At 38.1% G+C, this 24,324-nt stretch overlaps 1 protein-coding gene across 1 annotated transcript in view; it reads right to left on the bottom strand.

Annotated features, from left to right (window-relative positions):
* The window catches only part of LOC138165848 (alcohol dehydrogenase E chain-like), a 417,804-nt gene that overhangs the window by 19,148 nt on the left and 374,332 nt on the right, over positions 1–24,324 (bottom strand). The window contains exons 2-4 of the mRNA XM_069094193.1: positions 8,426–8,520; positions 8,094–8,195; positions 2,763–2,901 (exon numbers count right to left, since the gene is read on the bottom strand). Of these exons, the coding sequence (XP_068950294.1) occupies positions 2,763–2,901; positions 8,094–8,195; positions 8,426–8,443 (259 nt within the window). The 5' untranslated portion in view covers positions 8,444–8,520. The remainder of the gene's footprint in view (positions 1–2,762; positions 2,902–8,093; positions 8,196–8,425; positions 8,521–24,324) is intronic.

Below are 24,324 nucleotides of genomic sequence, written 5' to 3'. Positions count from 1 at the left end.
CAAATGGAAGCTAGTGACTTTATACAGATCCAAATAAATGAAAAAATAGAAGGCAATGTGAAGTATCTCATGGGAAAACCACTGACCTGGAAAATAGATCCAGAAGAGATAATTTAAAAATTATTGGACTACCTGAAAGCCATGATAAAAAAAACCCTAGAAATCATCCTTCAAGAAATTCTCAAGGAAAATTTCCCTGATGTTTTAGAACCAGAGGGCAAAATAGAGGTTGAAAGAATCCACTGATCACTTCCTGAAAAAGATTCCCAAAAGAAAACTCCTATGAATATTAGATTCCTGAGTTCCCAGATCAAGGAGAAAATATTACAAGCAGCCAGGAAGAAACAATTTTAATATTGTGGAAACACAATCAGGATAACACAGGATCTGGCAGCTTTTACACTGAGGGATCAAAGGGCTTGGAATATGAAATTCCAGAAGTAAAGGAGCTGGGATTAAAACCAAGAATCACCTACCCAGCAAAACTGAGTGTCATGTTTCAGGAAAAATATGGTCATTCAATGGAATAGAGGACTTTCAAGCATTCTTGATGAAAAAACCAGAGTTAAATAGAAAATGTGACATTCAGATACAAGAAGCAAGAGAAGCATGAGAAGGTAAACAGGGAAAAGAAATCATAAGGAACTTACCAAAGTTGAACTATTTACATTACTACATGGAAAAATGATAATTGTAACTTATGAAACTTTTCTCAGTATGAGAATAGTTAAAGGGAATAGAAATGTATATATATATATATATGTATATATATATAATGTGTATATATGTGTATACACACATATATGTCTATATAGGAGGGAATATGGGTGTATAAAAACATATGTGAGTGTGTGTATATATGTGTACAGGTATACATAGATAGAGGGCACAGGACCAATTGAATAGGAAGGGATGATACTTAAAAGGTGAAATTAAGAGGTGAGAGGAATATAATGAGAGGAGATGGGGAGAGACAGAATGGGGTAAATTATCTCATACAGAAGAGGCAAGGGAAAGCTGTTACAATGGAGGTGAAGGCAAAAGGGAATGGGTCAACCTTATTCTCATTGAATTTGGCTTGAGGAGGGAATGACATACACACTAAATAGGGTATCTTACCCTAGAGGAGCGTAGGGGAGATGGGGATGAGAGGGGGAATGATGGAAGGGAAGGCTGCCTCTGGGGGAGGGGAGTTGGAAGCACCCACTTTTGAAAAGGGACAGGATCAAGGTAGAGAGTAGAACAAGTGGGGGGTGGGATAGCGTGGAGGGAAATATAGTCAATCTTTCACAATACATCAACTATGGAAATGTTTTGCATAGCTACACATGTACAACCTATATTGAATTGCTTTATATTTCCAGTAAGTGTGGGTGACGAGGGAGGAAGGGAAAGAATCTGTAATTCAAAGTTTTAAAATAAAATGTTAATATATATATATATATATGTAATTGTTATTGTTATTTCACATGTAACTGGGAAATAAGATATATAGGCACTGGGGCATAGAGATCCACTGTACCCTACCAGAAAGTCGGAGGGGGAATGGGGGAAGATATGGGAGAGAGCAGATTGGCGAAGGGGATATTCAGTGAGGTTGCTGTTTTGGCATGGTGGATAGGGGAAAATGGGGAGAAAATTTGTAATTTAAAATCTTATGGAAATGAATGATGTAAACTAAAAAATAAAAAAAAGAGAGAAAGAAATAGATAGTGACTTGTCACTATCATGTTGATCTCTATGACTGCTCTGTCATTGGCAACTGGTTTGGCAGACAATTACAAAAGTTCAAAATTCTTTTTGTGAATTTTAACACATTGATCTTAGGATGGATAGGGCTCTATAATTCTGCCTGCTGCAGAATATATAATATTTCATATTAGTTTGGGGCACATGGGAAATGAAAATTTTCAGTGCAAGAAAAAGCAAAATGTCTTGGTTTTTCTCTCTGTGTTAATGCTTATATGTAATATTATATTTGTGTTATTTTTTGGTGCATATCCTTAGTTCTTTCTCAAGGGAATTTTTTAAAAATGGGGATAATAATAGCACTGGCTTAGTAGGCGCTTAATAAATTGTTACTGAATGGATATAATAGCTAGCATTCATATAGCACTTCAAGTGCTTTAAAGTATCACCTTATTCGATTCTCACAACAGCCCTGTGGAGTAGGAGCTATTATTGTTCCCATTTTATAGAATAGGAAACTGAATTCGATAGAGGTTAAGTGACTTACCCAGGATCACAAGCTAGTAAATGTCTGAGGTAGAATTTGGACTCAGGTTTTCCTGACTCTAGGTGAAAGAAAAACCAAACATTTCAGAATATAAGAATTTGTAACTTAGTTAAAATGAGTATTATGGATTTTCCCATAGGGTTTCATTCTCCATTTCATCTTTTCTCTGTTCTCTGGTACCAAGGACAGTGATTGACTATTCAGTGAAAATGTGAATAAGCAGATATATTGAATCTAGCAGTGGCCATTATTGGACCTTGCAGTTATTTTTACCTTTAATCTTCAAAGAATGTTAACCATGGCCATCAATATTCAGCCATTTCTTTCTTGTTCAGAGCATATGCTTGTGGTTGGGGATGATGTGACCCTCACTGTAAAGCTGGAAGCTGCATGACTACCTTGGCTGCTTTCATTTGGAATTTTTGTCCATAAATAAGATTATCTTCACTTTCTACTAGCTTAAACAGAAAGTAGGAAATTAAACAAACAAACAATCTCTAATGTTCTGCTGTTCTTTTTCTTTTACCTGGTTTTACAGAAGTCACTCCTTCTCCAATGCTCTCCACAATCCCTGCAGCCTCATGCCCCAGGATTACTGGGAGCTTGTAAGTCAATGTCCCACTTATCACATGGTCATCTGAACGGCAGATTCCTGTTGCTGCAATCTGCAAGAGAATAGGAGGATGATGAGACCTTTGAGAATGTATAGGGGCTTCTCAGCTTTCTATGCATGTCATGCCCACATCTCTTGAAAATGAGAACATTGTATACAGTAGCATGCAACTTGGAGTCATTTTGATGTTTATAAATACCCAAACTAACTATAAGGAACATATGAAGGAAGACATTATTTGCATTCAGAGAAAGAACTGCTAAATAGAAGTATGCATAGAATAAATTTACACATGCATCCATGTATGTATACATACATACACACATACATATTTGTGTGTAATGGTAGTCATCTCTAGGGTGGGCAGGGGATTGAAAAAATTTATGTGATAATTTTATTATATATTGAAAAGGAATAGTAAATTATACATAATAAACTTGTAGTTTCATGTGCAATCATCTTTTTAAAAAAATTGTTTTAGACTCAAACACCAGAGCACAAATAGAGAAAAGAAATAAAAACATATCATTAACTCACTTAAATACAAAGTAAGAATGGGGGGGGAAGCATGTCATGTGTATAGTAGAACATAAGAGAGGGTTCATATGTAACAATAAATTTTCATTTCAAGAAAGCCTGTATGATAAATGCTACACGTTGTGTTGAGAGCTGTCCATCTTTTCTTTGCTTCCTTGTAAGTTATCTTTTGTTCTCTGCTGTGCACTTTTTTCTTTGTTCTTTCTTTTCCCCCTTCCCTTCCCCCTGCTCCCCCAAAGGCTGCAATTAAGTGTGGATATATTTCTCTGTAGCTATAGATACACACACACATATAGACACACACACATATATAGATACACGCACACACACACACACATACATAGATACGCACATACATATGAAGATATATACTTTCCCAAACAAATTCTACTCCTGATCTTTGCTTTTATGTTTCTGCATATCTCTTGTTTCCTTTCCCTCCTGTCTCCTCTACATTACTTCTACTGGCTATCTTGCTCTCCTACTAATTGCCTACCCCCCCCCTCACAGGATCCCTCCCCTAACCTCCCATTCCTATAGAACTAAACACCATTCTACACCTCCCTTTTACCTATTCCCTCACCCTCCCCTCTAAAAATCCCTCCCTTGTCCTCTCCCCCTCTCTACTCCCTTACTATTTTATTTCTTTTGAATTTAGAAGACTTTTATACTCTTCCAAAATATATATAAATATGTATGTATGTATGTATTGTTCATTCTTAAACATATTCGCAATGAAAGTAGGTTACCAGAACCATTAGCTCTCCTTACCCATCTAATTCCTCTGTATTGATTCTTTCTTTGTACCTCATTTGTATAAAATAATTACTCATTTTAGCTGTTCCTAAATGGTTTTGCTTTTAAAATTCATACCATACTTATGTTTACTCCAATCTTTCTTATGAGCCACCGAGAGATGTTCCTCGGCCCCAGGCTTGTATTGCTTTCTTGAGCGAACCAGGAACCTGAGTCCTTCTCGCCTCCAGTCTCAGCCTGGGGAGCCATTGCCAAAGATCAAAAGCTCAGTCTCCTGCCAGCTCCCCATCCCCTGACTCAACCACCGGGTCAGGGTTCTTCCCCCTCCGATAGATTGTTCCATCCCTGGGATCTGACCAGCCTACCTGAGACAACTGCCAATAGTTGCTCCAGGCGCTTGGTAGAACCACCTGGGATCCCAAAAAAGGGAGGGAGTGAATTTTCTCCACTTTTCAAGAGGTTCCCCTGGGCCCTCTTTCAAAATCCAAAGTCTCAGTGCAAGGGGCCACTGGAGGGACAAAAACACCACCCGAGCTTATTCTGTGGGTTGTGTTGTTTTGTGTATATCCTGTCTGTCTGTAACTTTTGTTTTGTCTCTGCCTGCATTTCTTTAGGTCTCTGTAACTTTAATATCCTGTCTGTGGGATTGTGTAAAGAAATTTCTAAATCTGCCACCTGTAAGATTAAAAAAAAAACAGCCAAAAGCACCCAAGCTGTAAGAAATGCTGTACCTGTGCTAGAAAGATTAATAATCTCTTAAAGAAAGGCTGTTGGCAGAGAATCATTTCTCCTTCTACTCCTTTGGACTTCAGTCAAAGTTCTCAAAGTAGAAAGACAAATGGACAGAGAGAGAATGGGAAATTGCTCCCATAAAATCTATCTAAGGGAAAAGGGGTCACTTCAATGATCAAAGAGAAGTAAGTTTCCAAGCTGCACTTTGAAACAGGACTAACACTTAACCCTTTCCTGGGTCACAGAAAGAGAACTGTGCAACATCATTGGGAATATAGATCCAGGTAATTGAATTCATTCTGGTTACTATTTGGCACCAAGAAAAATTATAGTTTATCTACAAAACCTGGAATTTAAGGTCACCAGCTTGGTTATTCAATTGTTTTTATTTCAAAGTTCAAAATTAAGACCATGATTGTTACTGGTAAAGCGTTGTATTATCTGTGTTGTATGAGAAACAGTTTCTCTTAAAGTCTTGGAGTAGTTCTGAAATTTTAAAGGAATAAACACCTAAGAAAAGTTTATTTGAGCAAAAGGTAAAAAAAAATTCACTAAGATTTTCTTCCCTGTGGTCCCAGTTCTTCTTAGCTGGGGCTACAGATCCTTCCCCTTGTCATCCAGCTCTGATGGAGCTGAGGAGACAGTAAGAGGTTTGAACCATTAAGATTTTTTTTCTCCCTGTTGTCCCGGCTATAACTGAGCTAGGGCTGCAGTGAAGTTAATTTGAGTTAACCTCCTCCAAAAAGAAAAAGGGGGGAAGGTACAGTAGCTACATTGGAGTTACACGGCCTTGTCATTTTCCTACCTGAAAGGTTAAATCCCTGGAATAGAACATTTTTTTCTGAATGGCATGGAAACAGTTATACAAGGGAAAAGAAGCTTGTGAAACAAAGGTACAAACACAAGGTAATCATTATCCCATATACTAAGTCTGGGATACCTGAGCTACTAAAGTGTGTCTTAGATCTGAGCTATTCAGCTTAAAAGTATATTCTTTCCACAGCCTAAATAGTTTAAAAAAAGGTACTTGGCCTAGCTCCCACTAGCAGAGCCTGAAGTTTCTTTACAATCTCCTGCCACTCCCCAGTTGAGCAGTGCTCTTTTTCTCCCAAATCAACCACCCCATAACCAGGGTCTTCTACTAGGAAGCATTTATAGAGGTTTATTTGGTAGAGAATAGACTGATAATGTGCTTTGAGTGTGATGAATTTGGAAAAATGGAGGGTTTTCCCCTGAAATATAGAGTTCACTCTGTACCATGAAGTCCCAACTTCAGTACCATCTAAGAGGTTTCTCCCTTGCTGCAAATAATCACTTTGCTTGTTCCAGTGCCAAGGAATTAAAGAAGGTTGCTAAGGACTCCTGGAAAACAATGGAGCAGGGAGAAAACACCCCAGAATATAGAGCAAAAAGAGAAAAACCAGAGAGGTACAGCTAAGAGAAAGATGAAAGAGAGAAAATCAGAAAAGTGAGAAAAAGCTTGTCAGTGAGAAGCAGTGTGTTCCAAACTCTGCACTGACTGGTTGTGTGACCTAATATAAATAATTTAACCCTGAGTCTCAATTCATCTGTAAAGTGGGGAGATGAGAAAAAGAGAGGAGAAAATGAGGTCAGAAGTCAACTAGCCTCTTCACTTGGTAAGATCAATCATTCTTATATGTAATTTGGAAATGCAATTAATGTCATCTCGCAGTTTATACTATTGTTGTATTTCTACACTGTATATTGTAAAACCTGAGTGAGGAGAAAATTGTGTAAGACCAGTAGTGTTACTTTAAATATGTATATTTGCTATTTAGAAAAATTTGTAAAACTATTAACTAAGCTATTTTGGGCTACTATTTTAATGCTAAAACCTATAACTGTTAATTGATTATTTTATGTGGAAAAGAGGAAACTAATCAGATGAAAACTTGTCTGACTTGTTCTGCCCATTCAGAGTAGTCTCTCCTCCTTACAATTTGTATAAATTTTCCTTATGCTGTAAAACTGTCAAATCCCTTAGGAACTATTTCCAGGCAAAGTCATTCAGCTTGAGAAAGAATTTGTTTTAATAAATGAATCTAACTTGCTAAGGAATTGCAAAGATTAAAAAGATTTTTATCAATTGGCTTTTACATTTTAGAAGGATGGTAAAAGGAATCCCTTACATTATAAGATTTGATACATCTTTATTATTTATTGCAGCCCCATGAGAATAGAAATAATTATTACTGGCTCTGAACTGTGATTGGTGAAACTTGTTGTTTAAGGTAAAAAGCACTTGGGACCATAACTAAATTTTATTTTGAATTTGAATTTGGGTATAGTTGTCTGCATTAAATCAGCATCTGAGAGAAAATGCCACTAGCTACTCAGAGGAATGTGATCCTGTACTGTCAACAGGTGGAAGTCTACATTTGGTAACAGCTGAAGGGACAGTTTTAGCCTCTGTCTGGGATGGGATCCCTCCTGGCTCAATTTACCCATGAGGGTCCTTTGAAAAGGAATATTTCCCACCTATTCCTGAGTCTAGCTATGAGATGGAACAGATGCTGCATGAGATGGAATATCTGTGACTGTACCTGAATTTACAAAGAGCCAAGGATGTTTTCTCCTGGCACAATTGGAATGTCACTTGTCCCTGCTTTTTCCTTCTATAACAGATCCCTATGCTCAGAGCAAGTAATCAGTAAAAAATATGAGCTCTTTCATGTTAGCTTATTGGAAGATCTAATATTTTTCATTTAGAATTAGAATATGTACAGAAAGTTATGCAAACTGCTTAAGATTATTTAAAAGTTTTCAATTAACTTCATAAAGGTTTAGTGATCACTGAAACTGTTTTGAGAAGGAAAATACCTTTAGAGGAAATTTTAAAATCTCTAGTACATGTTTAAAGCAAAATTGATGTAACAAGTTGTAAAGCAGAAAAGAACTTGCTATTTTGATCCATTATTTAAGCAAGTGTTAATGTTTGTAACTGAATACATATGTGTAAAATTCATTCCCTTTTTTGAAATTCTATTCGGCACCCCACCTTCTATTGTATTTTGGGTGATTAATGGCATTGGTCAACCCCAAACTTAATCACTAATGTTTCAGAATTTGAAAATGATCTGTTTCCTTTCCCAGACCCCCCCTCCCACCCCCTCCAACAAATTTAGTGTTGGAACTTCAGCCAATGTTGAAAGTTAAGTATCACTTTAGAACTTGAGGATTTCTTTCTTTTCTTTTTACCTTAATTCTAACTTCATTGGCCTTGGGTGCTGCTACCTCTATTTCCTCAATGGACAAGGGCTGGTTGATCTCCCAAAGAACAGCAGCTTTGCATTTAATGACCTGTAAAATGAAACAAATGAGATAAGTAGCTAGTGATCTTCTCTGCTAGGCAGTTTGAGATGTCCACAAGACATGAATGTGGGAAATACCCAGCAAACAGATGGACATTTGATACTGGAATTCAAGAATGATATATGGCAAAGGTAAATAGATTTGGGAGTCCTGGCTGTATGCATGATCACTAAATCCTGGGGAGGGATATTATTTGGGTAAGTAAAGTTTCTGCTTACTTTTCCTGCTGTAGTCATGCTGTTCAAGTCAATGGACTGCGCCTAAATTTCTTTCGTCTCCTTAGCTGGCTCCTTGAGCAAAGCAGAAAGATCACAGGAAGTTTTGCTTCTACTCTGGGCTAATATACTCTTCCAAACACGTGACTTTGGGCCTTGAAACCCCTCCCACCAGCTGCTTTTTCAGTCCAGTACCTGACTGACAAGAACATGCACTAACACAATATTTGTCTGATATATCAAGATTGTATTCAAAACACTCATTTGAACAGGATCCTCCCTATTCAAGACTTCCCTGCAAATAATCCCTTTATTCCTTTTCTCTTGTTTTCCTTCCCTAGCCCTACTTGGGATCCAGATAAGATTTAGGGTAAAATGACTTTATTTATATTTCATGAAATATATATATGAAATAACTTCAAGTTAGCTTGAAGTATTTCAAGGGTCGTCATGGCTGAGAGAGAGAATAAATTGTGATATTTGATTCCATAGGCAAATGAGGATTAAAGGAACATAATTTTGGAACTGTAAGTGACTGAAGAGGTCTAATCCAGCCCCATCATTTTACAGACCGAGTCCAGATGAAGGAAGGAAACAAGAGATTAAGGAAGGAAACAAGAGATGAAGGAAGGAAGGAAGGAAGGAAGGAAGGAAGGAAGGAAGGAAGGAAAGAAGGAAGGAAGGAAGAAAGGAAGGAAGGAAAGAAGGAAGGAAGGAAGGAAAGAAGGAAGGAAGGAAGGAAAGAAGGAAGGAAGAGAAACAAGCCTTTATTACATACCTATTATGTGATAGGCACTAACTATGCTAAGTGCTTTACAGCTATAACCTTTGATTCTTAAAACCATCCTGGGAGGGAGGGGCTATTATTAGCTTCATTGCACAGTAGTTAGAGAGTGAGGCAGGTAACCCATGGTTTCCTGGGCCACCTAGCTAGGAAGTATCTGTGGCTGGATTTGAGTTCAGATCTTTCTGACTGCAGAGTCAGTTCACCCTGCCTGGGTTAAAAGGGATTAAATGGGATTAAAAGGAATTAAACAAAATAGGGAGGCTCCTTGGCACAGTGAATTCTAGCCAAGCCTAGAATCAAGAAGACTCTATTTTTTTTTTTAGTTCAGATCTAGCCTCAGATATTTACTAGCTGTGTGATCCTGGGCAAGTCACTTTACCTTGCTTGCCTCGGTTTCCTCATCTGTAAAATGAACTGGAGAAGAAAATGACCAACCACTCCAGTACTTTTGCTAAAGAAACCTCAGATGGGGTCACAAAGAGTTGGACATGAGTGAATAATAACAAAAATTAGAGCTATCCCAAAAAAGCCAAGGAGAGGAAATTCTCCACAGGGGAGAGAACTCTGTCCCAGACTTTCTTTTCCCTTCCTGAGGAAGCACTCACCATTCTCAGGCCTCTGGGCATTTCCACTTGGCTGTTTGGTGCATTCTTTGCACCTTCTAAGTAATAGAAAGTTTCACATTTGTCTGGCACTATATTGTTCACAAGGTGTTAATACACACATTATGACACTCCATCTTTAACAACAGCCCTGGGAGATAGGCAGGGATGACCCTGGGATTGCCTGCAGAATGTCTTTACTATTAAACTGACCGTCAAGCAATCAAAATGTATTAAGTGCTTACCCTGGACCTGATACTCTGCTAGGTTCCAGGAGATAGCAAGACAAAAGGGAGACTGTCCTCAGACCTTATCTGTGTATCTCATAGACATGCATATCCTATCTGGGGCCATTTACTAAATTTCTACTCTTGTCAGTTAGGGGGCAGCTAGATGCTGCAGTATAATGTACTGAGCCTGGCATCAGGAAGATGTGAGTTCAAGTCCAGCCTCAGACACTTATCAGTTGTGTGATCCTGGACAAGTCACTTTACCCTCAGTTTCCTCAACAGTAAAATGAACTGAAAAGGAAACAGCAAACCACTTTAATATCTTTGTCAAGAAAACCCTAAATGGGGTCACAGAGAGTCGGACACAACCGCCAAATATTCCTTCCCTTGATAATATCTAATGAATAAACAAGGTGACTCAACCAGACTGAGTGATTCTTTCACTTTGTTATGAAGGTAGAATAGTGAGTTGTGATTAAGCATTTATGAAGCACCTACTGTCTGTACTGGGGACCTTATAAATAGCATCTCTTTTCACCCCACAAAAATCCTGGAAGGTAGGTGCTATTCTCATGCCCATTTTACAGAGGAGGAAACTGAGGCAAACACAGGTTAAGTCCCCAGTCTGTCCATATGTCCAAGAGTATCTCACCTCTCAAAGAAAGCCATGGTATCAGAAGCTGCTGTGCAAGGACACAGATCCCCACATGCTGATTCTCTGACCTTTCTAAATTCTCCCTATCAATATGTGTGTGTGGTGTGTGGTATGTATGTTTGTGGTGTGTGGGTGCACCGGGGAGCTGCCTGGGCTTGACTGCTGGGCTGCTGGGGCACTGGCCTCCCACCTGGTTTGATGTGGTGATAGCCCCAGAGGGCAGCATTAATGTTCTTCAGCCCCTTGTTATTTTCTGCATGGTCCCGAGGATCACAGCACTTTATCCTCCCAAATTGGCTAATGCTCTTTCAGACAGGACTTGGGCACCTGGACTCCCTGATCTCAGGGCCTTGCTGTCTGTCCCCCATGCTTGAATGGATGGGTCCTCTCCCCCTTCCTCCCCTCTGAAGCTCCAGGATCACAGGCGAATGCTTAAGCTCAGGCATTCCCCTCCCACTGGCCCCATAGAGTGAGCCACCTGTCTGGCTGGGCAGCTACTGGGCCTAGTAGAAAGAACACTGGACAAGTAGTCAGGAAGACCCAAGCTTGAGTCCTACCTTAGACCCTTGGGTTCTCGGCCTCCTTTCCTCTCCTGTAACATCAGAATAATAACATAGCATGCTTTATGGTGAGAATCCAGTGAGATGCAAAGCTTAAAGCCTTAAATAAACCTTAGCTCTTATCATGAGGTATTTTTTGTGCTTAGAAGCCCCTGGGTCTCAATGCTGGTTCTTCTCCATATAGATCACTGCAGTGGATTTAAGTCCCTACAGGTAACTAAGACCATCCCACGTCCCTTCTTCTTGTCCAGAAGCCAAGGGGAAACATACAAAGATGCCCCACATACCCCATCCCAAGTTCTCCTTTCCCTCTCCTTGCTCCTTTTCTCAAAGCAGGCCCGATGCCTGAACCTGGGTCACTTTTAGTGTGGGACTGATTAACTCTCAGCTTCTTCAGGGCTTTTCCTATTGATGGAATCCTTTTCTTTTCTTTTTGCTTTTTTTTCGGAGGACAGGGCAATTGGGGTTAAGTGACTTGCCGAAGGTGACATGGCTAGTAAGTGTTAAGTGTCTAGGCTGGATTTGAACTTAAGTCCTCCTGCCTCCAGGGCCAGTGCTCTGTTCACTGTGCCACCTAGCCGCCCCTTGATGGAATCCTAAGAAAACTGCCCCCAGCCCCAGTATTCTAACTTCATTACAGACCTGGCCCCACTGAATGGCAGGCCCACTGTATCTACCTACAATGTCTTAACTTCTTCATACATGCCTCACTGCTCACTGGAACAATAGGTGTGTCCCTGAACTCTTAGTTCCCACAGAAATAGCAGGTGTGTCCATGTGATGGGAACCTAGCTACTGCTTGTACCTGACCCATTCCCACAGAAATAGGTGTGTTCTTGTATTCAAGCACAATCACATTATCCATCAGCCCAAGACAGGACCACAATACCTAACTACTCATCTTAACCAGACAGGACCACAATACCTAACTACCCATCTTAACCAGACAGGGCCACAATACCTAACTACCCATCTTAACCAGACAGGACCACAATAGCTAACTACCCGTCTTAACCAGACAGGACCACAATAGCTAACTACCTGTCTTAACCAGACAGGACCACAATACCTAACTACCTGTCTTAACCAGACAGAACCGCAATAGCTAGGAGTTAAACCAGAATGTTTAACTGCCAGCCCATAGATGGGACCCCTCCTCCATTACCTAATTACTTAACAAACTCCTCCTGCCTTTTTCATATTCCTCTATTTTATGAAATTTTGATGATATAGTTGCATCTTTATCCTATATAAAGCCATCTTGCTTTCTCTAAAGCTGCTGGTTCCTCTTGGAACTTAGCCTGCTTCATGAGGGGTGTCTATCTCAATAAATGCCTATACTTGGATTGGAGGTGGTCTGACTGAATTCTTTGAGATGGTTCCACCACAACTCATCATGAAACCGTAACAGTTTTGGGGCGGGCAGATCCCCCACCACAACAGTTTTTGGTGTCCCTGGGTTTAAGCCACAACACTATCCTTTGTAACTGAATCTTGGTGGGTAAGCTTCCTGGGCTAGAGGGATGCATGGCTCCTTCCCTCTTCCTCCCTCTCCCCTGATGAAGCAGAGTAAGGAGGGGGTGGCATATTTCTCTACCCAAGGTCATTACAAACTCCTGTATAGGAAAGTGTCTTATCCATCTTTTTCTTTAACTGGGCAGAGAATTGGCAGGGCAGTAGAAATAGTATCAGTAACACGACTTCCAATCCAGCCTTGGACACTTGTTAGCTGTGTGACCTTGAGCAGGTTACTTAACCAGTGTTTGATTTAGTTTCCTCATCTATAAAACAGGAATAATATCACCTCCTTCCCAGGGTCGTGGTAAGCATAAAATAATATATGTAAAGGTTTTTTCTGACTTTCAAATACTATATAAATGTTCCCTATTTTTCCACCTTGTAAAGTCCCATCAAGTGCTCAATAAATATTTGTCTAACGAATAAATAAGATAAATCATTCAGATCAAGAGTGATTCCTTTACTTTATTAAGAAGGTAGAATAAAGCATTTATGAAGTACTTACTGCATACCAGGTACTTTGCTTGATACTTTACAAATAGTATCCCCACAACAGCTATTATTATCCCCATTTTACAGATGAGGAAAATAAGGCAAAGGTCAAATGACTTTCCCGTAATCACACAGGGAGTAAATATTTGAGGCTGAATTTACTCTCTTCATTGTGCCAGCCATCTTTGGTGCCAAGCAAGCTTTCCTCCAGAACCTGAAGACTAATTGTAAACCATAAAGGGTTTTTTCCTGTGTTTGTATAGTGCTTTGTGCCTTCATATCACATCTCATTGGAGCCCACTTAATGAATGGATACTCCAGATGCCATCACCCCCATTTAAGAGATAAGAGAACTGAGCATCTGGGAAATTAAATTATTTCCCCAAGTTCATGCAGATAATGAGTGTTACGGGTAGGATTCGGCCCTGACTTCCTGAATCCATAGCCAACTCTCTCTCTCTTTTTTTTTTTAAGCAATCGGGGTTAAGTAACTTACTCAAGGTTACATGGCCAGTTATTTCTGGGTGTGGTGCTGAGTATCTGAGCCCGGATTTGATCCAGGTCATCCCGACACTGGAACCGGTGCTCTTACTTGCTGAGCCACCTGGCCGCCCCTATAGCCAACTCTCTTTCTGCTATATAACCACAAAAGGCTGCCTTACCTGTTCCCCAAATTACCTTATTAAACAATTAAAGGAGTGCTATCAGGAGATTTAAAGCTCTCATAAACTAATTCACATGACTACTGCTTTTGTTTAAATTTTCTAAATACGAGGGGCAGTGCAAACATTTATAGTTTATTAAGTTTACAATTAATTAGACTCCTAATCATCTGAGGAAACCCAGGAGCAAGGGGCAGCATCCAGTTAGAGTTAATGAATGACATTCTTCCTGAAGAACTTTAAATAATGAATTAAATTCTTACACAATGCTATGGGTATTGTTTGTGAAAATTTTGTTTATTTTTTTGCTTTTTGGAGGAAAATTGGGGTTAAGTGACTTGCCCAAGGTCACATGGCTAGTTCCTGTGTTAAGTGTCTGAGGCTGGATTTGAACTCAGGTCCTCCTGACTCCAGGGCCAGTGCTCTATTCACTGAGCCACCTAGCCACCTCATGCTTATGAAATTTTTGACAAAACTATTCTGTTTTTTATTCGTGTCCAACTAGGAAATCATACCATTAAACCTTTGGCTCTATGTCATGTTGGTCTAAGGTACCATCTGCATGGGAGTTCCCCTTTAAAAATTAGCATATGCTGAAAAATTAGCTTTTTTATATCTAAGCATTTTGAAAATACTGTATTAATAAGAAAAAAGTTTTTTTTTATTTTAAAAATAACTTGATTACTTAATGGTTTAATATTATCTATCCATTACTTAGGGTTGTGACTTGACTAATTGCTGAAATCAGTTCCAACTGCTAAAGTAGCAATCCAAGTGAGAGTTAATTCTAAGAGGAAACTGTTTCTTGGTAGGGAATTAGTTTGCCTGCTCTGGCAGCCATCCCTCTGGTTACTCAACAGTAAGTAGAGACCTAGTGGGTAGGTGGAGAGGGGAATTTGCCCAGTTTTGACCCTCACTTTTAAAAACATGTCAATCATATTAATAATTGCCTAAGTTTGTTGCCTATATCTTTCAGTAGGCCTACAGTATTTGGTGTTAATTTGGTCATTGGGTTATGACTTGTCTCTATTAAGGAAAATCTTCCGTATTGGTCAAAAGTAAAGTACTCCTCAGGGTTTGGTGATAATGGGAAAGTAGCTTTCTAAAGAAGAAGTTGGTGCCCTAAAAGAAATAACCTCACTTTTCTCTTTTCTGGGAGTATTTATATCATCATGGCTTACCTTAGGCCTAATATTTATCTAAAATGGAGGCAATGTCTAGAGCTGAATTTCAGTCATGTTCGACCTTCCATGATAATGTTCTCTTGATTTATGTCTAGCCTCAAACCCAAATAAAAAGTAGCCCCTTTATTTTTTCCAAAAGAAAAAAAGAAAACATGTCATGGCCAGAAACATAATGGAGTCTCATTTGGACACAATTCTCTAGTTGCTAAATTCCAAGTGATTCTGGTTTGTCTTAGATTTTCATCTATTAGGGAATGACCAAAGGAACAATAAGACTTTTTATAAAACAGTTTCATTTACAGATGACCTCAAGCATCCCCTTTAGCTCTGAGGAAAACTTAGTCCCCAATTTTTAGTGATAAGACTATCTTTAAGGTCTGGAATAAATTGTTCAGTTGCGCTAACTCTTTGCAATTCCATCTGGGATTTTCTTGGCAAAGATACTGAAGTAGTTTATCATTTCCTTCTCCAGCTAATTTTACAAAGAAGGAAACTGAGGCAAACAGGGAGATGTGTCTTGCCCAGGCTCAAACAGCTTCTAAGTGTCTGAGGCTGGATTTGAACTCAGGTCTTCCTGACTTCATATATCATATATCAGAGGATATAGAACATAACCTGACTCTGACGTGTTACTTGTGTGACCTTAAGCAAGTGATGGTCTGTTATTGACCCTTCTTCATGCCCTTTGGGTAAATAACTTTCATCCTGTGGGCCTCAGTTTCTTCATCTGTAAGGAGTAGAGGATGTCTAAATTTCCTTCTAGCTCCAAATTCTTATGATTGAGAACCCAGGTTCAAATTCTGCCTCTGACCCTTACTACTTATGTAACTTTGGGCAAGACATTTAACTTCTCTGGGTTTCAGTTTCCCCAGTGGTGTAAGAGGGGATTGGTAGTCGCTGAGGTCCCTCCCAATTCAGTTTGGGAATTAAAAAAAAGTGTGTTTGAAGTTCCCAGACTAGCCAGTTTGAACAAAGGAAAAGGTGTCTGGAAATAGATAAAGCATGAAGTGTTACCAAGACCTCTTTGAAAAGACCTCAACCTTCACTTTTGAACTGGTGTCGCTCACAGGCTAGGCTTCCAGCCCTAGAGAGGAGTTTGGTGGGGAAAGGGGAGTGTAACAGTGCCAGTCATCCATTCCCAACTTCTGCCAGTATGATGGGCAGAATGCCACATAATTTCATTTCCTCTGTTCCTCCCTTGGAACACAATTCCCCCTGGCTGACCATAGGAACACATCATTTTTTCCCCCCAACTTTTATTTGTTTTTTAATTAATTTGTTTGTTTCCTTTTAGTTTACAGGATTCAATTCCACAATTCCTTGAGTTTCACATTTTGTCCCCCTCCGTACCCTCCCCCCCCATGGCAGCATATAGTCAAGTATAGGATTTATAAATACTTTCCCATTATGCATTAGTCAGGTTATAAAGACGGATTGTATCAGATGGAATGAAAAATGGTAAAGAGGACATAAAACAAAATAAGAGAAGGAAAAAGATCAGGTATTTTGCTTCCACCTGCATATAAACTCAGTTCTTTCTAGTTCTTTCTCTGGATGCACATATTTCTCTCCATCATGAGTCTTTTGACTTATATCACTGCATTGCTGAGAGGAGTCCAGTCTATCAAAGTTGGTCATCACACATACATTGTGTCTGTAATTGTGCATAAATTTCTCCTGGTTCTACTCTTCTCACTCAGCATCAGTTCGTATAAGCCTCTCCAGGTAAATATGAAGACCGTCTGCTCCTCGTTTCTTATAGCACAATAGTATTCCATAACATGCATATACCACAACTTGTTCAGCCATTCCCCAATTGATGGGCACCCCCTTAATTTCCAATTCTTTGCCACCACAAAAAGAGCTGCTATAAACATTTTTGTACATATGTGTCTTTCTCCCACTTCTATGATCTCTTTGGGATATAACCCTAGGAGTGGTATTGCTGGATCAAAGGGTATGAAAGTATTTATAGCCCTTTGGGCATAAGGGAATACATCATTTTGCCAAGTTAAAGTACCACTAATTCACAAAGTTTTGGGGGTTTTTTAGCTAGAGGAGAATCTAATGGTAGAAATTTGGAGAGTGTTAGGAATATGTGATAGGTACTCTCTTTTATGATCCTGTTCTGGGGTTCTTGATGGAAGAACAGAGGGACTGAACTGGTTGAAATGATTCTTATGATTCATTAAGTCAACAAACATTATTAAGCACCTACTATTTGTCAGACTCTATGCAAAGCACTGGGCTTACAAAGACAGGTAAAAGACAGTCCATGCTCTCAAGGAGCTCACAGGCGAATGAAGGAGATAACACGTAAACAATTATGTACAATAAAGATATACGAGACAAAGAAGTGCCTAATTACAGTCATTTAAGTAGACTGCCATGTCAGTGCAGTAATGAGTATTCATATCATTAAATTTGTATGTGACACAGGGTCTGTTTGTTCTTCACCCCCCTCTGCTCTCCATCATTACTAGGGAAATGCACAGCTCTCCTGGACCATTTTCCTACCCTAGATGTATTGGGCAGCATTCCTGTATAATTTGAACTCTACCTAGTTGTCCGATGAGGGACTCATAGGGACTTGAGTGCTAAGAACTATGGCATAATCTTGGGTGCTTGGGGAAAGAGGACAAACTGATGTTAGTGACAAGACCCATTGGGAAGTGAAAGGCTCTTTACTGACTCCATGATAAACTTCTCTAAAGTCAGAGGTTGAAGGAACTATGGCATAATTGGAGACACTTCAGAATAGAGGTACCTGTTGAGATGGTATATAAAGAGATCCATGTCATTCCCTACTCCCCTACCCCCAGCTCTGTTATTCCATTGGCTTAGGGAACTCCTGGTAAGAAAATCCCATGTGCCAATGCAGCAGGTAACTTTTCTATAACTTATATTCTTAGAAAGTTGCTTAGACCCCTGAGAGATCTACATACCACAGTTCATGGGGTACAAGGCTTGGAATCATGAACCCTTAAGTTCCAAAACTACTTTAGTCATCTAGGGCAAGTCACTTAACCTCCCCCAGTCTCAGTTTCCAACTTGTACAACAAAGGGATTGGACTCAATGGCCTTTTTTGGGTTAGCTTCTAGCTTGATATCTGTGTTCTGTGACTTGTCCAGTGTCATTTAGCCAATATGTATCAGAGATAGGACCCAAATCTAAGACTTCTTGACTCTAATGCTGGTCACCTATCCACTAGGTTACTTGTTTTCTTCATGTCTGCTTGTTTTAACAGGACAACCCTGCGGGACCCTGGCACATTGGGGTGGTGCCTACAATTGAGAAATGTTTTCTTTGGCAAAGTGCTAAGGATAAGAGGGGAGGAACATGTTGAAATTTACAGAAAAATTCAAAGGAAAAACACTTGAAACCATTTGTCAATAAATAGGCAAAATGAACTGGGAGTTTTCAAAAGAAGAGCTGCAATCTATCAACATATAAAGATACTCAAAATAATCAATAAGAGAAATGAAAACTAAAACAACCCTGAGGTTCTTCTTCACATACATTAGATTGGTAAAGATGACAAAACAGAAAAATGGCATTATTTGGTAGGGTGATGACACAAATGCACTGCTGGTACAGCTATGCATTCATCCAGCCATTCTGGAAAGTGATTTGGAACTGTATCCCCAAAGTCACCAAACTAGCTATACCCCTTGATCTAGTGATGCCTGTACACCCCAAAGAGATCAAAGTCAGAGAGAGTGAAGGCTAATCAATATGCACAAAAATATTTATAATAGAACTTTTATAATAGTTTTTATAAAAATATTATATTTATACTATAATAAAGACTATAGTTCTTTTATACTATAATAGATATATCTATAATATAATTTTTGGTTCACTTAAAAATTACATTTTCTTGATATCTTTTGTTTTTATAAGATCTAATTTCCCAATATACCCTGTCTTTCCTCCTCTCTTCCCAGAGAGCCATCCCTTAAAACAAAGAATAAAAGAGAAGGAAAAAAACTTTAGCCAAACTACACACATATGAAAAGTCCAACATTATATACAATGTGCCACACCCGTAGCTCTTTCTCTCTCCAAAGAATCTGGGGGAGGCGCTTTCTCATATCTTTTCTTTATGGCCAAGCCTGGTTAAAAGAATTTCAAAAGATTCACTTTTCTATTGTTTTGTTATTGTTCTTTCCATTTTATTTGTTGAATTCATCATTCAATATATGTTGTTTTCCTCATTCTGTTTATTTTACTTATATCCCTTCTTGTAAATCTGCCCACAATTATCTTATTATATTCACCATTTTTCACAGCACAATAATATTCCATTACATTAATGTATCATAGCCTACTTTTCTATATCTTGGTCAATGGGCATTTATTTTCTTTCTAGTCCTTTACTAGTAAAAAAATATAGTATAAATATTACTATAAATATAAATACAGTATAAATATTTTGGTGTATATGGTATATTTTGGTGTATAGGATGCCTTTCTTTTTGTCACTGATTCTCTTGGGATCTATATCTAGTAACTGAATCTCTGGGTCAAAGGGTATTGACATTTCAACCCTTCTCTTCACGTGATTCCAGGTTGCTTTGCATAATGGTTAGATCAATTCATAGATCTGCTAATATTATACCTATCTTTCCACGTTCCCTCTAACCAACATTGTCTATTGTTTTCTTTTGCCATCTTTATCAATTTACTGGGGATAAAGTAAAAATTCAAAGTTATTTTGATTACCAGGATTTGTTTTTTTTTTTGGTCGCAAAAACTAGAAACTAGTGGGAATTCATTAAGTGGGTAGTGACTGAACAAATTATGATGTACATGTTTGTATGTGTGTATATATATGTATGTATGGATATATCTCAGTATTCTCTTCAATTGTCATTCTCAAAGGTAAAATAACACAGCAGGGCCAGTTTTCAGGCACATCTGAGGCTCTGGGGGTGCTAGTTTACTATTCAATTGTCTTTTTATATTTCTTGATCATGTTCCTGGATGTTCTTTCTCCAGCTGCTTTATTGATAAGTATCTGGAAGCAAGTCAAGTAAGCTCCTGAAGGCATTCTGTCAGCCATTCAGGAATCATATCTCCCTCCCCTTTCATTGTAGCATAAAATGTAGGGATATCCCTCTGCAAAACTTTGCTTGGGTGGCACTGAGTTACATATTAATATAATGGAACGTTATTATGCCATATGAACAATGCAGAACCAGAACAACTTTCACTCAGATTAAAATAACATTAATAACGTTTAAAAACAACAACAGTGAAAGACTTCAGAATTGGATGCAGTGACCACCTGCAACTTGAGAAGTCTGATGAGGAAGCATGCCTCCTATATCTTGGGGAAAAGGTGGCAGACTAGGGATGCAGAATGAGACACAAATTTTCAGAAGCGGTCAATTTTAAAATGTGTTTTCATTGGCTGATTATTGGTTATATGGGAGGGCTTTTATTCTGGTAGAGTTGAGATAGTAGGATGAGTTGGTAGGTAGAGACAGTGATGAAAAAAGAAGAAAAGAATTCCAATGGAATATTTTCAAAAAACATACAGGAAAAAAGGAGAAGAAAGTTCAGAAAACACATTGTCAAGCGGTGCAATTTTGTCAACTACTGTGTTAAATTCAATATGTGCTCTCAAAAGAATAACTCACAAACCATACATAGCAGAAATTCAGTTTTAAATGTAATTCTTTTGCTGTTCATTGTTTATTGAAGTTTTCATGTTTGTTATATTAATAATAAAATTTATTTTAGCTATTTTAAAAAATCAAGGCAATGGGGAGCCATACAAGGACTAACAGCTTCATTGATCTGTATGGAAAAAGTGATGATGGGAAATGGTGTTAATTCTTTGACCTGAACAGTTGAGGAATTAGGAGAGGCTACACTTGCTGAGAACCCAATCCAGCAGAGCAAAATGCCTAACTATATAACAGCTATTCATATCCAGAAGTTATTTTCCATGAACTCTTGGCATGAATTCTATTTAAAAAAAATTGTAACTGGCTTTATTTTACCTTTTATTCAATTAGTAATCATTTATTTTCTCTTCTCTCTAATTCTCCTTAGAAAAAAGAACACTAAAACCCTAGTAAAAATAGTCAAGTAAAACAAATTCCTGAATTAACCATATGCAAAAATAAATCTCTCATTCAGCAATTTGAGACTATCACCCATCTGCCAAGAGGTGAATAGCATAATTTATTATTAGTCCTCTGGATTCATGGCTGGTAATTGTATTGATCATATTTATTGTCTTTCCAAGTTATTTAAAAAAATATTTAAACTGTTATTATGTGAATTGTTTTCCTGGTTCTGCTTACTTCATTTCATTTGTATCTATTCAGACAAGTCTTCTCAGGTTTCTCTGAAACTATCCCTTTCACCATTCCTTACTGCACATATATGATATAATGTACTACATTATATTCATATCCCATAATTTGTTTAAGCTTCCTCCCCCCCAAGCTCACCATTAATGAGGACTGGTGATGCAGTTTTTTCTACTATGAGAAGAATTGCTATAGATATTTTTGCACATACAGGTCTTTTTTCTTTTTCTTTGAACTTTTTGAAATATAGACCTATTGGTAGTATCACTGGGCCAAATGAGTTTATGGGGTTCTGTGACTTTTGGGGCATGGCTCCAAATTGTTTTCTAGAAGCACCAGCAGTGAATTAATATACCCCTTTCTCCACAATCCCTTCAACATTTGTCATTTTCCTTTTTTTGTCATCTTTGACAATCTGATTGGTGTAAGCTAGAACCTCAGAGTTTATCTAATTTTCATTTCTCTAATTATTGGTGATTGGAACAGTTGCCCCAATTTGCCTCAGTTTCTCCAAATATAAAATGGGGATATAATAATACCATGTTGCAGGATTCTTGTGAATCTCAAATAAGATAATTTTTGTAAAAATTTAAAATTATGTAATATTTGTAAAAAAAAACTAAACCACTTAGTACAGTGTCTAACACATAGTAGTTAATATGTAAATGTTGATTCCCTTCCTTCATCCTTATATCTTCTAATCTGTTTATGATGTGACCTTTTTGTATTAGCTATATATTAATTTAGTTTCAGTTGTTGATTTAAACCTAATTTCTGTTAGAATGATTTCCAGTTTTCCCAAACAGTTTTTGTTAAATGAGGAGTCCCTATTTCAGGTCTGGGGCTTTGGATTTATTATTTGGCTTTCCCATAATTTCCCTAGAAAATTTTGACCTTTTGTGTCTTCAGATGCATTTCATTAGTATATTTTTCTATCTCTAGAGAATAATAACTTGGTGACTTAATTGATGGGACACGGACTTAATAAATTAATTTTGATAATATTGTTATTTTATTATATTGCCTGACTATGAGATGTTAGTATTTTTCTAATTTTTAGGACTGTCTTTGTGTAAAGAATATTGCACAGTTATATTCATATAGCTCCTTGGTAGGTACTTATAAATCCTGCATTTACTTTGAATTGAAATTCTCTCAATATTGCTTCCTGCTGGGTTTTGTTGGTATTAAACATGAATTATGATGACTTATATGGATTTTTTAATGTCCTGTAACTTTGTGGAAGTTAATGTTTCAATTAATTTTTAGTTGACTCTCAAGGTTTTCTAAGTGAAATATCCTACCATCTGCAAAAGTGATAATTTTGTTTGCTTATCTTATCCCTTTTGTTTCTTTTTGTCATCTTATTGTAATATATAACCGAAAGATTAATGATTGATCAGTGATCAATAATCAATATTTTAAGTTCTTCCATGTCCTCTGTGTGACCTGTGAGGACTGCTTAGAAGATAGGCAAAGGGATTATAGACCTCACAATGATTTGATTAAATATTGGAAGAATGGTTCCCCTACTGTCACCAAAGCCCTGATCTATACTGGAGCAGACGCCTTACTTATCTTTGGAAATCCATTTAAGTATAGACCTGGTACTTCTATCACTATTACTGGATTATAGGGGGAAGAAATTCCAGCAAAATAAGTCAAAATACTGATGAAAATAGGACAATTACCTAAATGTGAATATTCTGTAGTTATTGTTCCTCTACCAGAATATGTAATTGGAATAGATATTTTAAGGGGCATGACCCTCTATTTACCTGATGGAAAATATCAATTTGCTGTTAGGAAGATAATTCTAGTAGGGAAAATACATATGGCCCTGGTTCATTTGCCAGAACCAACACAAAAGGTCGTGGATCAGCTAGCCAAGATAGCAAATCTTGCAACAGAATAAAGAGAGCATGGTATGATACGCTTCTTGGTGGGGCAGGGACTGGTTAGTTAACTCTGTAGATCTTGAGACCCTGTCCAGCAGACTGCACAGTGCTGGACAGGATGCATCTCAAGCTTTGACCATAAACATTCAATGACTACCCACAATGATCCTCCCTCACCAACGAACCTCAGATTATGAAAGCCAAATTTTGAAGTTATCCAACACCTCTATAATGAACAAGTTAAACATAGATACTAATGTCAGTATATTGTTCAAGTGGGCAAAATGATCTCTGCAAAACATTTATAGTTTAGTGCAGAAGGAGAACATTCACAGGTTACTGACGACAGGGGACCCCGAAGTATGGAGAAAAACTTTTGGATACTATATCCCTGGAGAAAATTGTGTCCAAGACCCTATCACTGATATAAAATGTATCAAATCAGCACGCACCGGAACTGTATTTCATTATAAAGTTGTTGCTAGTGATATACTCTGTCAATTTCATGTTATACATTTTTTCTTGTATGATCCCTTTGCTTTACCTCACATTACTGGACGGTATGTAGATTCTAAAAACTCCACTTATAGCCTAGAAGACTGTGTACTTGTGATAAAGGCTTAATGTGTAGAATGGCTACTAGGCAGATGGAGCCCTGCCTGTTAAACCAGTCCTCTCATCTATGTGATTTAACTTTATTTCCACTCTCCAATTTTTTCCATGCTATATGAAATTTCTGCTCAACATATATCTTGTTACTAATAACCAAACTGACTTGGATTCAGTAGGACAAAATGCCCCTTTTTCAGGATGTATGTCCAACCTCAGTTTTCTCCACTGGCAGGGTGATGATTTCTATTTCTCCCCTGACGTAGTGGATGATGTCAAGTTGAGGTGGCTACCTAAATCTCTTCCCTTACCTACTGTTTCTATATCTATCTCTATCTATCTATCTATCTATCTATCTATCTATCTATCTATCTATCT

The sequence above is a fragment of the Petaurus breviceps genome, unplaced genomic scaffold, assembly GCF_028583685.1.
Source record: "Petaurus breviceps papuanus isolate PSGF00001 unplaced genomic scaffold, PetGlider_PUasm1.0 126, whole genome shotgun sequence".
Taxonomy (NCBI): domain Eukaryota; kingdom Metazoa; phylum Chordata; class Mammalia; order Diprotodontia; family Petauridae; genus Petaurus; species Petaurus breviceps.
Note: the sequence above shows the minus strand (reverse complement) of the source record. Positions and strands in the feature narration are given on the sequence as shown.